This window comes from Cryptomeria japonica, chromosome 11 (genome assembly GCF_030272615.1).
Source record: "Cryptomeria japonica chromosome 11, Sugi_1.0, whole genome shotgun sequence".
Lineage (NCBI taxonomy): Eukaryota > Viridiplantae > Streptophyta > Pinopsida > Cupressales > Cupressaceae > Cryptomeria > Cryptomeria japonica.
Window position 1 is genome coordinate 268,380,464 of NC_081415.1, and position 25,240 is coordinate 268,405,703.

General features: G+C 36.3%; 1 protein-coding gene across 1 annotated transcript in view; it reads left to right on the forward strand.

The window, feature by feature from the left end:
- LOC131069731 (uncharacterized) overlaps positions 1-16,929 on the forward strand; it is a 60,628-nt gene extending 43,699 nt beyond the window's left edge. The window contains exons 7-8 of the mRNA XM_058005264.2: positions 12,611-12,692; positions 16,788-16,929. Coding sequence (XP_057861247.1) covers positions 12,611-12,690 — 80 coding nt within the window. The 3' untranslated portion in view covers positions 12,691-12,692; positions 16,788-16,929. The remainder of the gene's footprint in view (positions 1-12,610; positions 12,693-16,787) is intronic.
- The last annotated feature ends 8,311 nt before the right edge of the window (positions 16,930-25,240 follow it).

Consider the following 25,240-nt stretch of genomic DNA (forward strand, 5'->3'; position numbering starts at 1 on the left):
TGGTGCTGGCATGGAAATTTTTTGAGTTTCTGTCTCCCTCTTCTAGCCAGGTTTCTTTGGATTTCTGTTTCCAAAGGATTTCCTCTTTGGCCGACAGATCTTGATATTTAGAAAGCAACATCCTTTCTTTCTCGTAATGGTCTAAATCCGTTCCTACCTTGATAACTTATTCATTTATTGCTGTCAATTCATCCTCAATCTCTTTTTTCTTTGCAAAAATATTTTTGAAATGTTCTCTATTCCACTTCAATAGTTTTTGTTTCAGAGTCTTAATTTTGGAGACAAAACAAAAGAGTTTCGACCCTTCAAAGCTTTCTTCCTTCCACCATTTTTCAATTAGGTCAAAAAACTCGCTATCCTTCATCCACATATTCTCAAATTTGAAGGGGCTGTTAGTGGGTCTTTGTTCTTCAGCAATGGCCAATAGAACTGGATAATGGTCAAAACTTGCTTGTGCCACTACTGAGGAGTTTGTTTCTCCCTGAAAGGATGCTTGATCTCCTCTAAAGAAGAACCTATCCAACTTCTCTGAAATATAACTAGAACCTTTTCGGCGGTTGTTCCATGTATAAATGCCATTCTCACACCTAACTTCCAATAGGCTGTTCCTATTCACCCAGTCTCTAAAAGCAATTTGGGGCCGCAACTATCTCTGAACTCCACCCTTCTTCTCAGAAGGATGCAAAATGTCATTAAAGTCTCCTCCTATAATCGTATGTAGGAAATCATTATTGTTGGCATACTCATCAATTTCACTCCATAGTTCCCTCTTTTTATTTGTCGGAGTAGGTCCATAGACATTAATCAATCTTAATCTAACACCACTGTTGATGCTCTTTATATATCCTGCCATCCAATTACTCCTGTCTAGCAGCATTTCAAAATCCACTTTCCTTGGATTCCAAAGAATAGCAATTCTCCCTGAAGCTCCCTCTGCTTGAACTGCCTTTACCTCTCGAAGCCCTAAACCCTTCCTAAAACCATCCATCTCCTCCTTGTTTAGTTTCCTATAATAAAACTACCTCTACTTGGATCCTTTTAACACCGCACTTTATTAAGCGCCTCTTGTTAGGGGCATTAAGGCCCCTAACATTCCACATCAGCAGCTTCATGATTCCTTGGGAAGGTTCTTCCCCTTCCCTGCATTCAACATTGTAGTTATCTTAGTTTGGTCAACAACAAACCCATCCTTCAACCTGATTTCAGCTAGGGTTTTCCTTCCTCTTCGTTTCCCTGATATTTTTCCACAGTCCAGTTTGCCCCTCTGAGGGCAGCAAGGACATAACCCCGAACACTCTTCCTCACCATCTTCTTTCTCCATTATAACAGGGTTCTCTACACCTAGAGGGATGTCACGTTCCATTTCTTCAATCCCTTCATTTTCCAATGCACTTTGGATCATTTTGAAATTTGCTTCTCTCAACTCCCCCGAATCCATGTTTGCTGAAGGAGATAAGCCTAAAAATTCACATACCGCTTCTAACTCTGTAGGTTTGTTTTCAAATCCCGATTCCTCTATAATTTTCCCAAATTCTCGCTCTTTGTCTACATTCTTTGTTTGGAGATATCCTAATGTCTCTCTAGACTTATGTCTCCCACCCAACTCATTTCGTGGATCCTTTAAAGACACCAGATTCCCATGATTTATAAATCCCGCCCTCTCTAGAATTTAGAATGCTGACTTTGATGCTAATTGGTACAATGACCACATGTGGGTCAAATGAACAACTGCCGAATTGGGCACAAATCACACAAGATAAATTAGGCAGGATAAAAGAGATTGAACAAAAAAGAGATTTAATTGTAGAGAAAATGAATAATTACAATGGGTCACATGGGGTATGCTATTCAACCCCTTAGAGAAATATGTAGAGACTCTCTACACTTCCAACTAGTCTCAACTATAAATGTATGTCAATTTGCAATTCAAGGTGCAAGTTATATTCAAGGTTATTTTTCCTTCAAGTATATGTTATTTCTCAATATAATGAATCTGATTTTGTTTATTGCAGGTGGAGAGAACATTTTTTTTTTCTATCTATGTTTTCTCCACAACATATCATTGGGTATGTATATCATGGAGGGAACCGATCAAGTGGTACCTTGATTGATCATGTCCCTTGGACATGACCGACCAAGATACCCCTTGGTCGTGTCCCTGCTTAACCGATTGCTTAATCGATGTTTATCACATATACACAAGCACCGAAGTCACTTCGGTTCTTCATATATTTAATCCGATGATAATCGGTGGCAATATCAACCGGTGGCAATATCAATCCGTAGTAATATCAGTCAGTGGCAATATCAATCGGTGGCAATATCAATCCGTAGTAATATCAGTCAGTGGCAATATCAATCGGTGGTAATATCAGTCGGTGGCAATATCAATCGGTGTCAATATTAATCAGTGGTTACTATTAATTGGTTTAAACCCGATAACATAAGTTAGTCAGTTTATCAATTTATCCCAATAACATTAGTTATTCGGTGAAATGCATTAAGCCCAATGGTTATAAAGTTGGTGGCTATTAAGGTGATAACCCGATAATGAATTGGGAGGGTTACAATAAGACCCGATCATTATCGGTTTATCAGTCTTAATAGTTTGCAATCGATTAGTTTGCATGAGTAACGTAATTGATTGCAATAGAATAAGGAGAGCAATTATAGATAAAGGAATAATCATTTGAGATTTGGATTTATCTATCGATGAGATAGATGATTGAATGGGAGACTTCATTTATATCCCATTCAATCATTTATCTTACCGAAGCTATTAAGTATCAACACTCCCTCTTAGCTTGGGAAGATGAATAACAGACAAAGTGTCTAGCATCACATTTCTCTTGATGACGAATATTCCTTATATAGTTTATAATCTCATTCTCCAAGGATTCATATCATTTGAATACATGACATGAAGTATCATCAGAACATATGATACAAGTAACTATATCACCTAAACACGTGACATGGAGTATCACCTAAACACGTGATACAAGAAATTCATCACCTTGTGATGATATGATATCACCTGAGCACGTGATATCAGTATTGGAAAACAAGCAATACTAAGGATTAACATATGAGAATAATTTAAATTCTCAACTGATCCACATTGTGGTATGTGCACTAACATCTTTCCAAATGTTTTACCACAATCATAATCATGGCACATCCATGACATGTCAGAAATCACACATGATAACTAGTTTGATCATTATAAGATCGTCACCTTATAATGTCTATATACAAGTGTTCGTTATCTGAGAGACTGTCACCTCTTAGAAATGAACACTGGGGGTTGAACCCATAAAAGTTCTAACATGACAAAGAAGTTTACACATTAAACATCTTATTGATATGTAAGTACAGATTACACAACAAATTACCTTTCTATCATACCCAAGCCTTTTTTGAAATGTTCAACCTTTACTCTGGAAAGTGGTTTGGTAAGAATATCTGCTGTTTGATCTCTTGTACAAATATATTCCAATTGAATCACATTCCTGCCTACCATATCTCGCACATAATGGTATGGAATCTCAATATGCTTGGATCTGTCATGGAACACCAGATTTACTGAAAGTTTTATGCAGCTCTGGTTGTCACAATGGATAACAGTAGGTTTCATTGGTTCACTGAATAATCCTACAAGCGACTTCCTGAGCCATACCGCTTCTTGGGCAGCCATGGAAGCTGCAATGTATTCGGCCTCAGTGGAACTCTATGCTACTGAAGACTGCTTTCTGCTGATCTAAGATATCATGGCTGAACCTAAACTAAAACAACATCCTGAGGTGCTTTTCTTGTCAGTCACACTTCCAGCCCAATTTGAATATGTGAATCCATGTAGATCTAGATCAACTCTCTCATATTTGAGACCAAGATTTAGAGTACCTTGTAGATATCTCATAATGGGTTTTACTGCTATTAGGTGTATCTCCTTTGGCTCACACATAAACTGACTCAAAGCATTAACTGCATAGCAGATACCTGGTCTTGTATTTACCAGATACATCAGAGACCCAATTATTTGCTTGTAGTAAGTAGGATCAATGGGTTGCGACTCTGCTGAAGCTTCCTTAAGTTTATGAAGATTTGTTTCCATTGGAGAGGTCATGGGCCTGCAGTTTATTATTCCAAATCTTTTCAATATGTCCAAGGTATACTTTCCTTGGTTTAGTATAATGCTATCAGAATTTTGCCATACTTCCAAGCCTAGGAAGTAATGAAGGAGTCCCAAGTCCTTCATGTCAAATTCTTTAGAAATATTTTTCTTGCATTGATCTATAAGGTGATCTTCTCCTGTGATTAATAAATCATCAACATATAAAATCAATATTAGCATATCACCTTTGTTTTGCTTATAGTAGAGATTAGGATCTGCATCATTCTTAGAGAAGCCTAGTTTAGAGAGATAAGTATCAATTCTTTCATACCAGGCCCTGGGAGCCTTTTTAAGCCCATAGAGGGCTTTCTTGAGTCTACACACATAAGACTCTGCATCATGAATCTCAAACCTTTCAGGTTGTTCTAGGTATACTTCTTCGGAGATCTCACCATTAAGGAATGCTGTCTTAACATCCATTTGATGAACTCTCCATCCCTTTGCTGCTACAATGGCTAAGACGGCTCTTACTGAGGTGTATCTAGCTACAGGTGCAAATGTTTCTTCATAATCAATTCCTTCCTTTTGAGAGAACCCTCTGGTTACAAATTTGGCCTTGTGTTTTTCAATGCTGCCATCTGCAGCATGTTTTTATCTTAAAAAGCCATTTGGAAGAAACAACAGATTTTCTAGTTGGCCTAGAAACAATTTCCCAAACATCATTCTTCATTATAGATTGATATTCCTCAGACATGGCATCCTTCCATATTTGATGTTTAAGTGCATCTGATACACTGTTAGGTTCAGCTTTTGAAAGATCATTCATAAGGGCAACATATCTAATGAATTTGTTAGGCCTTTTTCTTTCTCTGAAGGTTCTTGAAGGAGCAACATATTTTTGAGCTTCTTCTACAGTTTTGGTGGCCCATAGTGGTCTTTTCTTGAAATTTTCTCTAGGTGGGTTTTGAGTTTCACCTTCATTTTCCTCAAGACTCTCCCTCTGAAGCTCAGGAGCAGAGTCTTCATCTATGCTAGGGGTAGGGATATAGGCTTCAGGTTCTATTGAGCTTTGGGCTCTTTTGAAGGCTAAGTCTTCTTCAAAGATTACATCCCTACTTAGTTTAATATTCTTCTGACTAGGTATATAGATTCTGTAGGCCTTGGAGGTTTCACTATATCCTACAAGCATTCCCCTTTTTCCAGAAGGCTCTAATTTTAATCTTTTCTCCTTAGGTACATGAATATAGACATGGCATCCAAATATCCTAAGGTGGCTGATATCTGGCCTTGTTTTAGTAAAGACTTCCTCAGGGGTTTTATCTTCAAGATGGGAGTGAAAACATCTCTTTTGTATATATACAGCAGTGCTGGTTGTTTCTGCCCAAAGATTGATATTTTGATTCTGATCAAGAATCATGGCTTTGGCAGCTTCTACAATTGTCCTATTTTTCCTCTCAACTACCCCATTTTGTTGAGGATTACAAGGTATAGTAAGCTCCCTTTTAATCCCAACATTTTTACAAAAATCTTTAAACAAGTTTGAGGTGTATTCCCCCCCATTGTCAGTTCTTAAGGTTTTAATTTTATTTCCCGAGTAGTTTTCTGTTAGTGATTTAAATTCCTTAAACCTATTAAGGATCTCTTCTGATTCTTTACATTTCATAAAGTAGATCCAAGTTTTCCTAAAGTAGTCATCAACAAATATAGGACATAGGTCCACATACATCAGAATGAACTAACTCTAGAACTTTGTTTGTTTTCCTAGTACTATTTTGAAAAACACCCTTAGTATTTTTACCTAGGGCACATCCCTTGCATGCCCCTGAATGATATTGCTTTAACTTAGGTAGACATGTGACAAGGTTTCCCATTTATGATAAAACTAAAAAATTCAGGTGACCTAGTCTTCTATGCCAAACTTCATTAGCATTTGTAGCTTCATGGATTAAGGCTAGGTTGGGCTCTATGCATAGCTCATATAAGTAGCCTTGTCTTTGACCAATGGTTTTAGCTTTCTTGATGGATGAATTTCTTGGCCAAGCCAACACTTTGTTGTCCATGAAGGTCACTCTGTAGCCATTATCCTCTAGTGCTGATATAGAGACTAGATTTCTCTTGATGCCTGGGACATATAGTACTCCTTTAAGTTGCAATGATATGCCTGACTTTAGTTTGATGGTGCAGGTTCCAACTTCTCTGACTGGATGTGTGGAGTCATCTTTGATAGTCACTTCCTCATCATTCTCCTCTATCATGGAGTCTAGTACTTCTCTAAACCCTGTAATGTGTCTGGATGAGCCACTGTCAATCACCCAGGAGTTAACCTTGTTTGATGCTTGGTTTGTAAGTGCTGAGTAGAGTACATACTTCTCGGAGTCGTCTTTCTTTTTAGATTTTCCTGCTTTGGCAAATGTGGCTCGTTGTTAGGTTCTTTCTAGACATTTTGCAACATAGTGTCCGAATTTGTCACACCTGTAGCATTGAATATATGAAAGATCCTTTTTGAAGGTGTTCTTGCCATGACGTCCTTTCCTCTTCCTAAATTGTTTCTGCTTGCTTTTCTTATTGGAGTTTGTATTTAGAACTTGAAGATCTTCATCTATGTTCTTTTGTTTGATTCCTTTCGTATTTAACCTTGATTCTTCTTGGAGACAGTCTGCCTTTAGCCTTTCAAACTTTGGAAATTTAGCCCTTGCACTGATGCCTTGGACGAATGTTTCCCATATACTAGGCAACCCATCTAGAGCAATGAGTGTTAATTCTTTGCTTTGGATCTCATATCCAAGGGTTGCTAGCTCATCCCTTAGCGCTGATATCCGCATGAAGTAGGCATTGACTGACTCCCCTTTGATCATTGCTATATGATTTATTTCTCTTTTTAAAGCCAAGGTTCTACTTGCATTGGATATCTCAAATGCATCTTCAAGTGCTTTGAACTTGTTTTAGGCTGTTTCATGTTTCCTTATGATGGGCATAATATTATTCCTCACCCCATCAACTATGATTTTGATGACCTTTTCATTTCCCTCTATCCAAGTTGCTTTGTCAGGTTCAGTCTCAGGTTCTGTAGTTTCAGTTTTTACAAATGATTCAACTTTATTTTCTCTTAAAATCATCTTAATTTTGAACTTCCATGCTGAGAAGTCATCGCCTCCTCCGAGTCTATCTTCGAATCTGATAGTGCTAGCCATTTGGAGAAATGTGATGTTGAATATATGCTTGTCTTGAATTTGACGCAAAATTGAATAGCCTCAGGTTCGATTTTAACGTGGCTTTGATACCATGTAAATGTATGTCAATTTGCAATTCAAGGTGCAAGTTATATTCAAGGTTATTTTTCCTTCAAGTATATGTTATTTCTCAATATAATGAATCTGATTTTGTTTATTACAGGTGGAGAGAGAACATTTTTTTTGCTATCTATGTTGTCTCCACAACATATCATTGGGTATGTATATCATGGAGGGAACCGATCAAGTGGTACCTTGATCGATCATGTCCCTTGGACATGACCGACCAAGATACCCCTTGGTTGTGTCCCTCCTTAACCGATTGCTTAATCGATGTTTATCACATATACACAAGCACCAAAGTCACTTCGGTTATTCATATATTTAATCCGATGATAGTCGATGGCAATATCAACCGGTGGCAATATCAATCGGTGGTAATATCAGTCGGTTGCAATATCAATCGGTGTCAATATTAATCAGTGGTTACTATTAATCGGTTTAAACCCGATAACATAAGTTAGTCGGTTTATCAATTTATCCCAATAACATTAGTTATTTGGTGAAATGCATTAAGCCCGATGGTTATAAACTCGGCGGCTATTAAGGTGATAACCCGATAATGAATTGGGAGGGTTAGAATAAGACCCGATCATTATCGGTTTATCAGTCTTAATAGTTTGCACTCGATCAGTTTGCATGAGTAACGTTATTGACTGTAATAGAATAAGGAGAGCAATTATAGATAAAGGAATAATCATTTGAGATCTGGATTTATCTATCGATGAGATAGATGATTGAATGGGAGACTTCATTTATCTCCCATTCAATCATTTATCTTACCGAGGCTATTAAGTATCAACATCAACTCTACCCAAAACCTTGAGATATTCCAATCTTGGCCAAATCTGAGCAAAATCAAAATCTGCAAACAAGCAAGGCACCTTAATAAACATAGTGCCAACAATTTGCACTGCCATGTAGGATCAATGTAATTGTCATAAATATACGCTCAATAGGAAATCCTATCAGCAAGGCATCGTTTGTAACAAGAACAATCAATCATTCCTCGGTAAATTTGAATATGACATTTTTTTGACCTTCCAAAACTGACAAGCCATTAGAAAATCTAATTGTTGTGGTTTGACAGAAGTCAACTAATCTCTCCGAAGGGCATGCTAAGAACAAGTTGCACGGGTGACACACATAACGTACGGGGCTTCACTTGGGTAGAGATGTATAGATGAAAGGCTGTTGTACCAAAGAGCACAGAGTGCATGGGACACCAGAATCGCCCAATACACCACCAACATGGGTGCACAAGTTAAACCTATGTGCAAACAAACTATCATAGCATGAGGTTGGACACAAGATGAGCTTTCATCTGGGGAACTACAAACACATATTTGTCTCATACAAGATTGCTCTTACCCAGCAATGCTCTTGCATCACTTTGCTATGCAACTAGAGGAAACTACTTTTGTTCTCCCTTACAGAGTGCATGGGACACCAGAATCGCCCAATACACCACCAACATGGGTGCACAAGTTAAACCTATGTGCAAACAAACTATCATAGCATGAGGTTGCACACAAGATGAGCTTTCATCTGGGGAACTACAAACACATATTTGTCTCATACAAGATTGCTCTTACCCAGCAATGCTCTTGCATCACTTTGCTATGCAACTAGAGGGAACTACTTTTGTTCTCCCTTACTGTGCTTGGAAAAAAGGCACACAATCTTTTACAGTTACTGGAAAATCTTTAAAGGTGCCTGTAGAATATAGAACCAATAAATCAGTATTACTTGAAGGACCGATGGCATATGAGTTAGACATCTTGCATCAGTAAGCTGTTTATCTTTCCTCTGTCAATCAAGTTTTTTCACATTTTCTCTCTTAGCCACATGTTACTTACCCTTTGTCCTTGAGCAAAGATATCCCAAGGTGAGAAAGAACACAGCTTTCTCAAGTCCCAATATTTTTGCAAACTATAGCCTTTCATTGACTTTGAAAGTCAAGAAAAAGGTTTTGCATTTCCTCCTATTATCATCTATGAAACCTAATTGTACTTTTGTAGAACCTCTTTGATAAAATTTCACTCGTTCAATGTTAGTTTTACTGAAAGCTTTATGTCATTTACGATTTAATGTGAGTGATTGCATCTCCATGTGCTGATGTCTTAAGATATTCTTTTATTGTCATTCAAAGTGTTAAATTTTAGGATCAGACATATAACAGTATACAGAAAATTAAACAATGAACACTCTGATCCTAAAATTTAACACTTTGAATGAACAGCCCATAGAACAGACTTATATGATTGATTCTCAATCTGATGTAGACAAAATGCTTGATCTGAAGGTGATACACAGCATATAGAGCAAGTTTGCTGCCCTAGGAGCAGTTCACTGGCCTTGAGGATGAATTCGCCAGCCCTAGAGAGGTTCGCTGATCTTAGTCTTGAAGTCACTGCCCTAAATGAAGCCCTGAACAAATTCGCTGCTGTTTGAAGTGCAGATTTGCAGAGATGACTTTGCTGATCATAAGCAGATGATTCACTAATTGTGTGTTGAATGATTACAAATGACTTGGTTTATATATGTGGCAAGCTTTGCTAATAACCCTTGGGTCGGCCCTTCCAACTTGGCGCCAAAAATAGGATCAACCCTATTTAATTTACAAGTTACATGTAGAGGGCCAGACCTAATACATGAACAAGTTACGATTGAATTTACAAGTTACATTAGGGCCCAAATGAAGCCGCCTACTTACGGCCAGATTGAATGATTAATACATTAAATTTTGCCAATCTTGTGGCTAAGGCCAACAGGCCACTTAGCCATCAAGCGTGCTAGGTTGGCCCTAGAAGGATCCGACCTAGCTACACATCAACACAAAGTCCTCCAGTGTGTTTTTGCGAAGATGATGTAGGGATGTGGAGTAGTCAATACCTTTGTGTAAACTTGTGGAACATTGAAAACTCCATGGGGCAGTAATCGACAAGAACTTAGAGTGTAGAAGTTGCATAGTATTCCTTCACTTAATTTTTGCAGTCCTCTAGAGAAATTGAACTGCTCAAGTCTTACCTAAAACGTTGTAGCTAACCATATGATATGCCTTAGAGATGCCCACTTTTGACAACATTTCCTACCTGCCATTGCTATTGAAGATAATCACATGAACAATAGTTATATCATTCAAGATCAGCCTCCCCTTCACAAAAGGCCTCTGTTGATCAGAGATGATGAAGGCTAGAAAAGGCCTTAACTTGTTAGCCTAACTTTCAATCTAATTTTGAATATTTTGTTAGAGATATGCCTGAGGATATTTGTTTTTCTTGTATCCATTTTTTTCAATAAGGGTGATCAATGTTGTGTTCAAGGCTTAAGTATCTTCCGTGACTTTCTAGGTTTGCCTACAGCAGCTTTTGCACCTTCTTAATTGGATACGACAAATGATAAAAGGAAAGAGCCAGAAGCCCTCTGATCATTGGGCTCTATTCGTAATTTTGGTTCTGATTATGAGAGATGAGATTAGGTGATATGTTTACGAATAGTCTGGCCTCCTTGCCCTCTGATAGAAAATCTTCATAATACCAATCACATACAGCTATCTTGTTTCTCCACCACCACAATGGTAGTAGTCTTTAATCCGAGGATTTTATTCCAGCTAGTAAATATTGTTTAGGAAGAAAGGATAAACATCTTCGTAATTCCAGAGGAGTTCAAGCACTATCTTCTTGTTTTGTCACCGCCGCAATGGCAGTAGTCTTCAATCTAAGGATTTTATTCCAATTAGTAAATATTGTTTAGGGAGAAAAGCTGTGTTTTTTGACCTTTTTATCTGCTGATAGCAAATCTTTTAATACCAGAGAAGACTTCCAGCTCTATCTTCTTGTTTCTCCTCCACCATAATGCTAGCAGTCTTGGATCTAAGGATTTTATTCCAATTAATAAATGCTGTTTAAGAAGAAAGGCTCTGTTTTGAACTTTTCTGTTTGTCCTCCCTGTCCTCTGATAGCAAATCTTCATATTATGAGACAACTTCCAGCACTATCTTCTTGTTTCTACACCATTACAATGGTAACAATCTTTAATCAAAAGATTTTATTCCAATCGGTAAGCTCTGTTTATAACCTTTTTGTCTGGTCTCCTTGTCCTTTGATAGCATTTCTTCATACCAGATGACTTCAGCACTATCTTCTTATTTCTCCACCACCACAACAGTAGCAGTCTTTAATTTAAGTATTTTATTCCATGTTTGTTCCATGAATTGATTGATGGATAAATATTGTATTCAAGTACCCTTCTTGCTGTGAATGGATCCTTGATCTTGTTTGCAAAAGGTCCCCTTTTGATTGGTGTCATCCAAATGCTTCATGGCCTTTTCCTTCTGCTCAATTTACTGAACCCATGAAAGTCTGTGTATCACTGAGTATCTTGAACCCTGTTTTCTAGGTTGGTTGTAAGAACAAAAATATTCTTGAAAACATCCTTATTCCAGACCTTAAGATTAGTCTTGTAAAGCTTTAGATTTTCTTCAAGCATAGATATTTTAGATCTGTGCCTGATGGGGATTGCCACCACTCTTGAACAAGTTCAACGGCCAGGAGTCTCTAGCCATATTTTCTCAAAACATGAATGAACTTTATTATTTTAGTAATGACTGAAGTTGCAACTCCTTATTTTAGTAATGATTGAAGTTGGAACTCCTATGCATTGAAATATATTGAGGCATAAACAATTCATTTTCTATTTAATATCTTTCCTTTTTGCCCTAAGCAAATTTGCATCTATAGGTTTTGGGCATGAGTATACCAATAAGTATAGATAATAAATTTTTTGTCATAATTTTCCATCAATCATCTTGCACTGTAAGTTGTATTCAGTAGCTTGTTCTATTTGCATAAAAAACTAGACTAGCTCTATGTTGACATTTTACTAAATAAATATTGTGTAGGTGCGAATGATCCAAGATCTTATATTTCATTTTTCCGACTCTCTTTTTTCCCAATTTCCTTCATTTTTCTGCCATCAGTCTTTCTATTTTTTATCTGTAAAACAATGAACATTAAATCTACTGTATTGAGAATATACTATTTACATTAAAATGGATCTTTTTTCTAGTATTTATAACCTGTCTTGGAGCTGAGATTTAAGCTCAAGTTCATTCCATAATAATATAGTATAGGTTGTTTATAAACAATACCGGTTATCCTCATTAAATACAATAACTTTTTTTCTTTCATCCTCGGCTTTGCAGTTTCACAATATCCACTCAGTGCTGCATGTTGCATAGGCCGCATTTGCAATGCAATTGAACGGAAGTGGAAAATACTGTGAGGGTGAGCAAGTCACTTATACAATCATCAATGGCAAATTCATCTGTAGACATTTTACATTCTTTCTGGTGATCAGTTATGTTGATTAACAGGTCATCATGTTTTCTATGCTCAAAATGGGCCATATACATATATTCCATTGTTACTTGCATTTCCATAAATGTAATTCTCTCGGTGAAAATGATTGTTTAAATATTCTCCTCTACCTGAAGTGTGTCTTTTTGTTTTTTAATCTCGATTCAACGATAAGTTTTGTTTCCCTAAGTTATTTTTAAGGTCCACACATACATGGGACATGCAAAGCCATAGTTTAGCTTATTAGTAGTTCCAGAAGTACTCCAATTTGGTTTCTGCAATTTGTTTATAATATAATATAATGTAATATATATTCTAGCAGAATTTTATTTCTTTGACCTCACTTTTTTTCATCCATGTTTGCAAACCTGGAGTTGGTGGAAACAAAATTTTATTTCTCTTTCCTCTCTCTAAATGTAAGCATATTCTATTTTTCTTTGCACTTTTATTAATATCTGCACATTATCAATGTGCCCTTATTGCTTGAAATAATTGTAGTAACAACTTGTAACACCCTCTAGGCCAGATTGGCATGCAGGACCGAACAAAGTGTGTACGCAATTAGAGGTTCGCGTCTCTGATTGTGTGGTACGACTTGAGCTGGTCTAATCGTAAAGGCATGCATGTATATTCTAAACGGGAGTTCATTTGTTTGAAATGGGGTTGTAATATAGTGGGACACAAGTGCATAGTTCTCTTTTGGCACACATTGATAACTCTGCACTTTTGCCATGACTCTTTAACACTCTCTAGGGTAGATTTCACCAAGAATTTTAATAGGATCGTCATTGAGAGGCGAGAAATTGAATTTTACTTTCATTATTTGATAGTGAGCTGTTATCTAACCACAAAGGTATTGCTACCTCCGAATATTGTCCACACTCCTTATCTATCATGTTATTATGCTGGCTTTCTTGTTTAGTTAGTATTGTTTGATGGTGATTAACTATGGATGAATTATAGTGAGTTGGACAAGACTTGTTATACGATGAAAATTCTTGATAGGAGGTAAGATGCATTTAAAAAATAAAATGGTAATAATAATCCATGAAGGGATTTTGAATAAAATATTTTTATTTTATTGGGATTAATAAAATATTCAATGAATTAGTTATCCTTTAATATTTGAAATAAAGACTTGTTTTTTATTATAAAAGCAACAAAACAAGGGTGCTGACCTTGTACAAAGACAGGCCAAAGATGCCCCTCACAACTAGTCAAGAATAGACCATTGACAACAAAGGCCAAACAAATCACTTACATCACTCTAGTAGAACAACTAGTAAACCACATCAAGGGGGTAGGGAGAAGTTTCACATACAACTTGGGGAAGAGTTTGGCAGGAGGAAGAACGTTTTGTCCTTTTATGAATAACAGTTTAGACAATACTATTAGTTGGAAGACCATCACAAGGGGGATCAAGAGGGGAAATCTTCTTAGTGAGATTGTTAGGGCACAAGGAGCAAATTGTTGGCTAGGCAATACATCAATCACCAAAGGTTGGAGTAGAATAGGAGCAATAGGTGGAGAATGGTCCTCGGGGCCAGAGGGGGCCACCCCAGTAGCAAGAGGCAGAGAAAGATCCATAGGGCTTGAGGAGGCCAAACCAACATGAGGCAAAACATCATCCTAGAAGAAATCATCATCAGCATGTGAAGAGTTATCAGAGGAAGAATCAAAAGCTAGGACAGTCAGGTGATCACCATTAGCATCCTTATAATACCAAGTGGTAGCACCTTTACGATGTGAGAGAACAATTTGTCGCCTAGTGACCAGTAGAGAAATAACGACGACATTGAAAGGGGAGGCCCTCATAATCCAATGAGTGAGTGCATAGCCTATTCCCAACCATGAGAACCTCATTTCTAGGAAGGGGTATGGAGGTGTCAATATCGATCAAAATGTGTGCAAATGTAGAAAGACCCATGAAGGCAGTGGTATCATTGTATCCAAGCAAGTTGCTTCTCTTGAATATCCTTCATGATTGGAAAGGTTCATGTCACTAGGCCCACGTCTTGGAGTATTTGGTCCCAACTGGATCGGGCGGGAAACATCAAATGTAGGCTGTTCTACCATCGAGATTGGCCATCCATATATTGCATCTGTACTGAATTAGTGAGGTTGTGGAACTCCGATTGCATATGCCCTATATATAGATAGTAGTGGGCACAACCTTCAAGAAGTGGCCAATGGCCTCAAAGCAATAATTTTTCCGAAAATGAAGGGGAAGATTGGGAAGACGAACCCACACTAGACACACATTGAGTGGTTCAGTAAGAGGGTTAAAGGAGGCTGTCTAGGGTTTGACTAAGAGAGAGAGAGAGTGAGCACCCCCAAACTTGTTAAGAGGTAAGCTCACATAATAATTTTCTTTTAGTAGATTGGTCTAAATATTTTCGGTGAAGGAAAGTTCAGAATAAGAATAAATATTAAATGAACATGGTTTTGCATAAATGGTTGTTTGGAGGTAAGTTTAAGTGGTTTAAGCTCACCTAGTATTTTCCTTTTAATAGATTGGTATAAATGTTCATTTTAATAAAGGATACTTGGAATAAAAACTAATATTAAACAAACTTGGTTTTGCTTGAGAAGTTTCTAGAAGATAGGTTTAAGTAGTATAAATGACTTATATATAGCTTGTTTAGTGTAAACATATGTTTTTTGAGATTTACTCAATTCCCTTTTGGAATTAAGAGAAGTTATAAACACAATGAATTTGGTAGAACTCTTACCCATGTGCAGGTTTTGAGAGGAAAGAAAAGGAATTAGAGATGTCAAGAAAGGGATTTTTACTTTAAGAACTAAGCTACCTTGACAATTAATGAAAGTCCGTTGAGTGTCAATTAATAGTGTAGTGGTAGTTGCCATTTAGTTACTAAATAAGAACTTGGTTCAATTGTTGAAACATGTATATATATATATATATATATATATATATATATATATATATATATATATATATATATATATATATATATATATATATATATATATATATTTTAAATTATGAAAACGAATAGTATGAGTTTTCCAATAGTTTTGTGAGAGTATAGGATGATAGTGTTGGTGCCACGTGTCATCAATTTGAATATTGTATTTGATCCAAAATCATTGCACACATATAGTAAAGATAGTGTCATTTTACTCTGAGTGTGTAGCTAAATATCAAATGAAGACAAACAATTACATATTAAGTATTCTAATCAATTAGAAAACTCCATATGAAAAAAACAACTTAGTATTAGTATTAAAGTAGAATCATTATTCTAATCACCTAGAAAACTCCATATAAAAAAACTTAGTATTAATTTTAAAGTATAGGGATTTTGTATATTCTTACATCATGTAAACTTTACATAGGAAAAAATGGTTAATTAATATTATAGAAAAGTTAGGTCAAAATTAATGTCCAATATGTTTACATGACTTTTATGATTATGTTTGTGGTATTATTGTTCGTTTCACATGGAGAGTGGAGGTCTATTAACATTTTTCAGGTGAGATTGTAGACTTGGATGCCAATATTGTAATAACCCTGACCAATTGTTTTTCACAAACTTGCATATACTTTAGTTCAAATTCATAGACATAATGTCAAGCAGTTTGGAAATCTTAAAATCAAGCATAAGAAATTTGGTTAATCAACCCTTTTTTGCCTCATACATTGTTAAGTGAATTGCTTTGGTTTGAGTGATTGACTGGGGGTATTTCAGGTTTGATATATGCAAGGATGTCTAAACCTTGATTGATCTATCTTTATAAAGGGTCAACACCCTTGTTTTTTGTTGCTTTTTTTACTGAAAAACGTACGATTTTCTTTATATCTAATTGTGTCGACTTGAATTTCATCATCAAAATACTACCTGCAACATGTAAGTTTCACAAAGTACAAAGGAAATGCTACAGGAAATCCAAATTCAACCAATGAAACTACATGAAAATGAATATTTAAAATAAAAACATTATTTTTACTTTCATGATTTAAGTCTCATTGTGTCCTAACTCCACTGTTTTTGGTTGCAGATGATTTGCTCTCAGACAAACACTGATATTTTCCAAGATGGCTTATGAAGAATGGACTGATAACTGATAGTTAACTGATACTATGATATGTAATGCAAAATGATTATGCTAAATTGCTTATGCTAAATGATTATTCTAGTTGCTTCAAGATTAAAACTCACAGATGCATAAGTTTTCACAAATGGTTAACTTGAAAACTCACTTGAAGACTAACTTCCACATTTATAGGCTTTGAGAGAATAAGATGATGTGGCCTGGATCAACGGTCATGATTAGATCTGCAGATTTGGATGGTTGTCACAAGGGTGAAGGTTGAGAGAAAGGGAGAAAGAGAAGACAAGTGTCACTCATCTCACCTTGACTGGGTTGCTGACTGAGGGAATCTAGGGATGGTTGGAGAAGATTTAGGCATGAGAGGACAAGTGGATTTAAGTCCTTCCTAAGATGTAAGGACGTTGGAGAGAATATAGAAGAAGGTTAAGAAATATGTGTACGTACACAATATTTCATTTATTTTGGAGGTTGGAGATAAGTGATGAATTAATATTTAAGAAATATTAATATCTTTAGCCACATGATTGATGAGTTGACAAAGGAAAGATGAAGTGGAGATGGAAGGATGAGTTGGAAAATGAAATTAAATAATTTAAGAAATCATTTAATAATTGAGACTATATGATAGAAGAATAATCATTAAATATTAGATATTTAATTGATTGAAGGAGTAATTAAATATTAGATATTTAATTAATTGATTAGAAGAAAATGATGAATGAATGAATTAATAAAATGTTTCAATTAAATTAATTAATAGAAAGACATGAAATGAATTAAATAAATTAATCTTTTTCAAATTAACTATTTAATAGAATAATAATTATTAAATATTTATTTAATCGCCCATAGCCATTTTTATGTGTATATATTTTGCCCCTCTTTGAAATGATGTCGAGACAACATTGTTTCAAAGATTAAATCGTCTCGATAATGTGTCTGATGGAGATTGAAAATCTTGATTGTGTGCCCCCTCGGGAGATTGATCGTGAAATTGTTAATTTTTTTGGATAAACGATTAATCTCACGATTATTGAAAAGGTCCTTCAATTAAATTCATTTATGAAAAATAAATAAAATTGCCCCATTTTAATAGCCTTAATTACCCTTCCAAATGGTAAATATAAAAGTAACCAAAAGTAATTTTAATTTCATTTGCATCCTTGTTAGCTTGTGAAGAAAATTGTCTTTGGTGAGGTGGCGAAATGGTGATCCCGTTCGAGAACCATCGATTTGAGCGCGTTCGACGATATCAACGACCTCCTGACTATGCGTATTTGGTATGTACCTCATCCCAAGCTGTTTTGCAACTTGTTCTACAATTTTCCATGTTTTTCGGCACGTGAGGTTATTTTGAATTTTTTCAATTTTTCGGCATTGTGTTTTAACGCTTTCGTTTCTCATGTTAGTGCTTTTGCATTGGATGTCAACGCTTTTGTGAGTTTTAGCGCATGTGTTTGTTTTGTTCACGCTTTTAAGATGTATGTTAGTGCATTTGTTATGTCAGCGCTTATGCTTTGAGTGTTTGCGTATATGATGAATAGGGTAGCGCTTATGATTGTTTCACGTTTTTGTTTCAAGGTTTAGCGCTTTTGTGAAAAAGGTTCACACATATGTGTGTTTTAGCGCCCGTGTTCAATAGAATAACATGTTTGTTAAAAAGTTTAGCGTTTATGATTTAGATGAATTTGTTTGATGTTGTTCATGTTAAAATTCACTTTGATGATTAGATTTAGGCATTTTGATGCGTAATTGTGATTGATATGTACTTGATTAATGTCTTGATTGATAAAGTGTTGATAATGTTGATTGATAAAATAAATGATTGATTGATTGTATTTGATTGGATAGATTAGCTCTAAGAAACCGATGCAGTTTTTGATGAAGAGCATGACAAAGTTTGATTGAACTCATTGATTGATAGAAAACCATGATTAATAGTTTTATATTGATTTGATAGTCTGATTTGCTTCATTTTGAAAAGATGTACCATTTGTTGATGTGATAGATTAGCTATCTCTTTGATAGATAGATAAATGATTGATAATTGATCAAATTCTCTTGGTAAACAGGAGAAACTTGATGTTCTCCAGTGTCGGGAGAAATTTTCGGCTATGCGCCACTTAGTGCTAGAACTTACATAGGCTGAGGCGAGACATATAGATGCCTGCGGATTACGCCACTTTTTATACATGCCTGATATTACCCATAATAGGGGATTGTTGACTGCTTTAGTAGAGAGATGGCATAGCAAACATAACACTTTCCACCTACCCACTAGTGAGATTAGTGTGACGCTTGAAGATGTCTACATGATTCTCTACATCCCTGTGATCGGTGAGTTAATCTAGTACGATTTTCAAGATTGTGGAGGGACAGAGGCTTGCAGAGTCATATTCGGTGATGAGAGCATTTCTAGAGGAGAGATCCGATGGGAGGATATGATCATGTATTACGAGACTCTACCTGTGATTCTTGCAGGTTTGATTGGGGGATTCATCTATCCAAACAAGAGATCTTGAGGTTTTGCTGTTGGTTGGGGTGAGATTCTTCAGAGCATGATGCAACATCAAAATTGATATGCGTGGGGTGTTTGTATGCTCGCTCATTTGTATCATGATCTTCATTAAGTTGTTTTCTATGAGAGTGCTAGTCTATCAATAGGATGCACACTTTTACAGATCTGGTGCTGGGAGCACATTGCTATTACTTGGCCTATTCATCATAGAGTTCGTGGTGAGAGGCAGCCATATGTCTATTTGTATGCAAGTATCCTTACTCAACATAAGTAGGGTAAGATGGAGTATTGACGTTGGGTTCTTGATTCATTGGATAGTGTTATTTGGAGACCTTATATCGATTGTGAGCCATGGATGGATGATGCACGTACATTACCATTTATTATGCAGAGTAGATATCTCATTGGTCGGACTCCATACATTGTTGAGCGACAGTTGATTAGTCGCATCTGACACAGTTTGGTATCATTCAACCCATGCCTACTGGTGTCACGATATATGCATGACGATACAGAGATAGGCGAGATTGGGGACCTTCTTTGTCTTTTGAGATAGCACGTGTAGAGTTTCTTGCTACTCCTAGGGTGGCTTATGATTTGAGATTGCACATTCTAGATCTTGGGGATACTGCAGATTATGCTCAGTACATGCATTCACACCCATTTCCTCGTATCACCGATCCAACAGACTCTCCTAGCTTAGGAGATGAGGATGACGATTCAAATGATCCCATTATTAGGAGACAAAGACAGAGACGAGAGCTGAAAGTTGTGCAGGAGGCCGAAGGTGATAGAGATGAGGGAGGAGATGGAGGAGGAGGCGGTAGGAGACCCAGACGAAGAGGAGGTCGATTGAGAGTCCATGGAGGACCTTTTGGACTGGTTGGCAGGATTGGGAGACCACTTCCTATGGGTGGGAGAGAGGTAGGACAGATTGGGAGGGATACTGATAGGGCAGGGATGAGATCAATGAGAGGGTTACCCTCTACAGTAGGAGGCATGATTACTGGACTGGATGGGGGTTGCGGGAGAGGCATTGATTTTGGTCAGATTCAATCAGACCCTAGGGTTATTGCAACTCATGGTGGAGAGTATGAGGATCCAGAGGATCATGTTCCACTTATTAGATGATGGGTTTTGAGAGCTACTCGAATTGAGATTCCAGTAGGTGGACATAGAGGTGGAGACGAGGGAATTGAGGGTCATGTCCCTCAGCAGGATGTGCCAGAGCAGAAGACCTTGGATAGTCTCAGAGCACAGATAGACCAGCTTAGAGAACATGTACAAACACTCATGATAAAGAGGGACAGGGCTGTTAGGAGACAACAAGATACTCAGGGTCTCCTTGATCATATTCAACAGGTTGGATCAGACACTCTCTTAGCTGATATTGTTAGAGCACTATTTCGGGCCGAGAAGGAGACATCACATTGATGACGATTATATGAGGATTTAGTCGCAGAGAGCCGGAGTGCAGGTAGCTATCATACCATTGTGAGGATGGATACTAGCAACGGTGGAGTCATGGGACCTCCTCAGAGGAGTGGTGATCGTGTGAGATAGACATCTGGAGGATATTCTCGCCCACAGCCACAGAGATGGACAAAGTCAGGTGGTAGTGGCACATGACAACCTTGACTTGATTTATATTGATGAGGCACTTGTATTTTTGATTTGATATCATTGTATACTTGGAATTTTTATTGTTTTATGATGATCTATATGCAGACATGGACTCTATATGATGAGCTATTATTATGCATGTTATTCTATATGATGACGATCTATATGCATTGATTACATGGATGATGATCTTTTCTTTTCTTTTTTATGATGATGATGCTCTATATGATGCAATGATGAATGCTTTTGATTTTTGATTTTGATGACCTTGGATGCAAATGAAAATGATTATTAACTTAAATGATGTGAATGAAATGATATATATGGGAATGCAAATGAATGATTGATTTTATTTTTAATGCGTAGGATGATGTAAATGCAAATGATATACATGAAATGTTTTTGATTTTTATATGTAATGCTTACAATGATTATGAATCTAAGTGCAAAGATGCAACTAAATGATCTTAATGATTTTCAATGATCTTAATGAACTTCAATGATCCTAATGCAAATAATGATGATGATACACTACATGATTTAATGAAATGCACTTAATGGAAGGCAAACTAATGCAAAGATTGAATGCAACTAAATGAAATGGATGATGATTATTTAAATGATTCTAAAAATGAATGCACCTACAATGATCAACTGCAAATTGTTTTTGATTGTCCAAGTATACTCAATCTTTATTTATGACCGTTGATTTATGAATGAAATGAAATGCTTATAATGCAACCGACAATGAATGCTTATAATGTAGATGAATAATGAGCTAATAAAAAATGATCTAACTGAAAATGATACTGCCATTCTTCATATGCTTGTCTTCTAAAAGTGCTTGATTTCATCATCGAGCTTTAAAATCTTGAAAGAAAATACAAACAACTTGACATAATGATTCAAGCTGACCTGAGTATTTCTTACATGGATTTTGATATAGCAAGTTTATACAAGCAACTTGATATAAGTAACCAAGCCGACCTGAGTATTTCTTGCAGAAAAGACAAGGATTATCCCCTTTCATGCATGACTCAGAACGTCTTCCGTGATCTTTTGCCAATCATATCCTCAGACAAGTACACACCTTAATAAGAGATAAATCACAGGCAACAATCAAAAGAAAATAATCATGCCCCATCATAACTTCTCTAGTCATGGACATCCTTGAGTCACATAGAGTACACGATTAGGAATAAAATCAAGATATAAACACTGAATCTTGTATGTCATTCACATGTTCTCATGATCATTAACTGACATAATCATCATGATGAATGATCATTGATAATCCTTTGTTACTTGCTAGTTTAATTCTTTATTTTCTGAGTTTCACGATTCAGTGGTAAAAAAAAGGCCTTGATTTTCGTTACTTTGTTGTTTGTTATCTGTTTCAAAATCCTAGACGTTTTTAGTTTTTTCTAAGTTTTTTTCGAATGTTTTGGATTTTCAAAGATTCAAAAGATGAAATGGATAAGCTAGGATAGATGGAAGTGATATATGCGATAGGATGGAGTAGATATGTGCGCAAAGCAATCTCATAGATGGAAGAACTCACTTTTTTAGATAGCACCTGTTTACCAGGTTTTCACTATCTAAATTTATTGCATTTTTTCATATTTTGATTTTTTTTTTTCTTTTCTGTTTTTGCTGTTTTATACTTTTTAGGGATTTTCTGCTCTTCTGATTTTTACTTATTTCTTCAGGACTTTATATGCTTTTTATTGATTTTTCCAAGACTGTATATCTCAAGCATATAATTTCTTGAGATGGATAGAATTGATAGGTTCATCAAACCAATCACCTTCAGGGGTAGATAACTTGTATGCTCCTGAGCCATATGCTGCTACTATGACAAAAAGACCTAACCAATTTGGTTCAAATTTACCCTTCTTTTCTCAGTCTTGCCGATTTCTTGGATTCTCCCTTAGAACTATATCTCCGATCTGAAAAATGCGTGGCTTGACTCTATGATTATAACTTCTTGCCATTCTCTGTTGATACACCTTCAAATGATCTGCTGGATTTTGGCGACGTTCCTGGATCAACTCAAGTTCTTAAAGTCTAGAGACTCGTTCTTCTTCTTCTGGTATAAGACCTTTCAAGGAAACTGGTAGAGAAGGTATCTCTACTTCTATTGGTAATATGGCTTTTGATCCATAAACTAAGCAATATGGAGTTTCCCCCATTGGTGTGCGGATGTTGGTTCGGTATGCCCAAAGAGCAGGATTTAGCTGAATGTGCCAGTCTTTTCCAGCTTCATTGATTGTTTTCTTCAAGATTTTCAGGATAGTCTTGTTTGATGCTTCGGCTTGATCATTTCCTTGTGGATAATATAGAGTAGAAAACCTATGTTGGATATGGAATTGCTCACATAGTTCCTTCACATCTTGATTTTTAAATGGTCGTCCATTATCAGTGACAATGGTCACAGGAACTCCATAACGACAGATTATATAATTCAAGATGAATGATGATATTTATTTTCCTGTCACTTTTCTTTAAGAAACTGCTTCAATCCATTTAGTGAAATATTCAGTAGCAGTCAGAATGAACTTATGTCCATTAGAGGATGAAGGATTTATCTTACTTACCAAATCAAGGCCCCATTGAGAAAATGACCATGATCCTGCCATAGGATACAATTCTTGTGCTGGTGCGTGAATGAGATTCCCATGGATCTGGCATTGTTTGCATTTCTTGGCATATGTGAATGAATCTCTCTCCGTAGTAGGCCAATAGTAACCCATATGAAGAAGTTTCTTAGCCAGTGTTAATCCACTTGAGTGTGTGCCACAAATACCTGCGTGAACTTCGTTAAGAACTTTCTCAGATTCTTGTTGTTCGAGACATTTCAATAAAGTGCTATCTAGACCTCGCCTAGATAAGGTATCAACAATAATAGTATAGTGGGATGACTGACAGATAAAATTTCTTCTTTGATTGTGGGATAGATCAGGAGGAAGGATATTCTCTTTTAAGTACTGATAAGTTTGGCCGTATAAGGATTGATTGGTTCCCGATATATGACAAATCATGTAGGTATGCTAGGATTGAATGGTAGGGGTTAAGATATCTTCCACCAGGAATTTGTAACGTTGTTGATTCTTCCGATTCTGCAAGAGAGATGCTATTGTAGCCATTGCTTCTATTGCTTTATTCTCATTTCTTGGGATTTGAGTGAATGATACTTCTTCAAAGTGTTCTTTAAACTCTTCTACCAATTGTTTGTAGGGCATGAGATTTTCATCCTTAGTTTGATAATCATCATTTATTTGGTTGATGATAAGTTGTGAATCACGATAGGCATGTAATTCTTTGATATTCCATTCAATAGCCATTTTGAGCCCAATAGTTAATGCTTCATATTTTGTAGTTTTGTTTGTGCATGGAAACCACAACCTATATGATTTTGGAATTGTGTGTCCCTGAGGTGTGATGAACAAAATTCGTGCACCTGATCCATATTGTGTATAAGAACCATCAAAGTACAACTCCCAAAGTTTTGTACTTATTGTCAGAATGTTTGTATCAGGAAATTCAATGTGCAATGGTATGTCATCTTGTAAGGGTGTTTCAACTAATTGATCAGCAATGAACTGTCCTTTGATAGCTTTGCGATCAACATATTCTATATCAAACTCACTTAGTACCATAACCCACTTTGCTAGTCTGCCTGTCAAAGTTGACTTGTTCAACAAACACTTTAGTGGATCTATCTTTGTTATCAGTTTCATAGAATGAGTCAATATATAATGTCGTAGCTTCTGAAGTTGAAAATACAACTGCCAGGCATGGCTTCTCTATTGATGTATAATCAAATTCATAGACAACAAGTGTTCTACTGATGTAATACACTGCTCTTTCTTTTCCTTCTTCATCATGTTGTGCTAGGAGAGCGCCTAATGATACATTTGTCGCTGAGATATAGAGTAACAATGGTTTCCCTTTGATTGGTGATACAAATACTGGAGGATTCATGAGATATTCTTTGATTTGCATAAAAGCCTCTTCACATTTGTGATCCCATTTGAATGGAACATTTTTATGTAAAAGATGAGTGGATGGATGACATCTATCTGTTAATTGAGAGACAAATCTTCTGATTGATTGCAATCTTCCTTGTAAAGAACGCAATTGACTTATGTTCCTAGGTGACTCCATTTCCATGATAGCTTTGACCTTTTCTGGATCTACTTCAATTCCACGAGTTGATATAATGTACCCAAGAGGTTTTCCAGAAGTTACTCCAAAT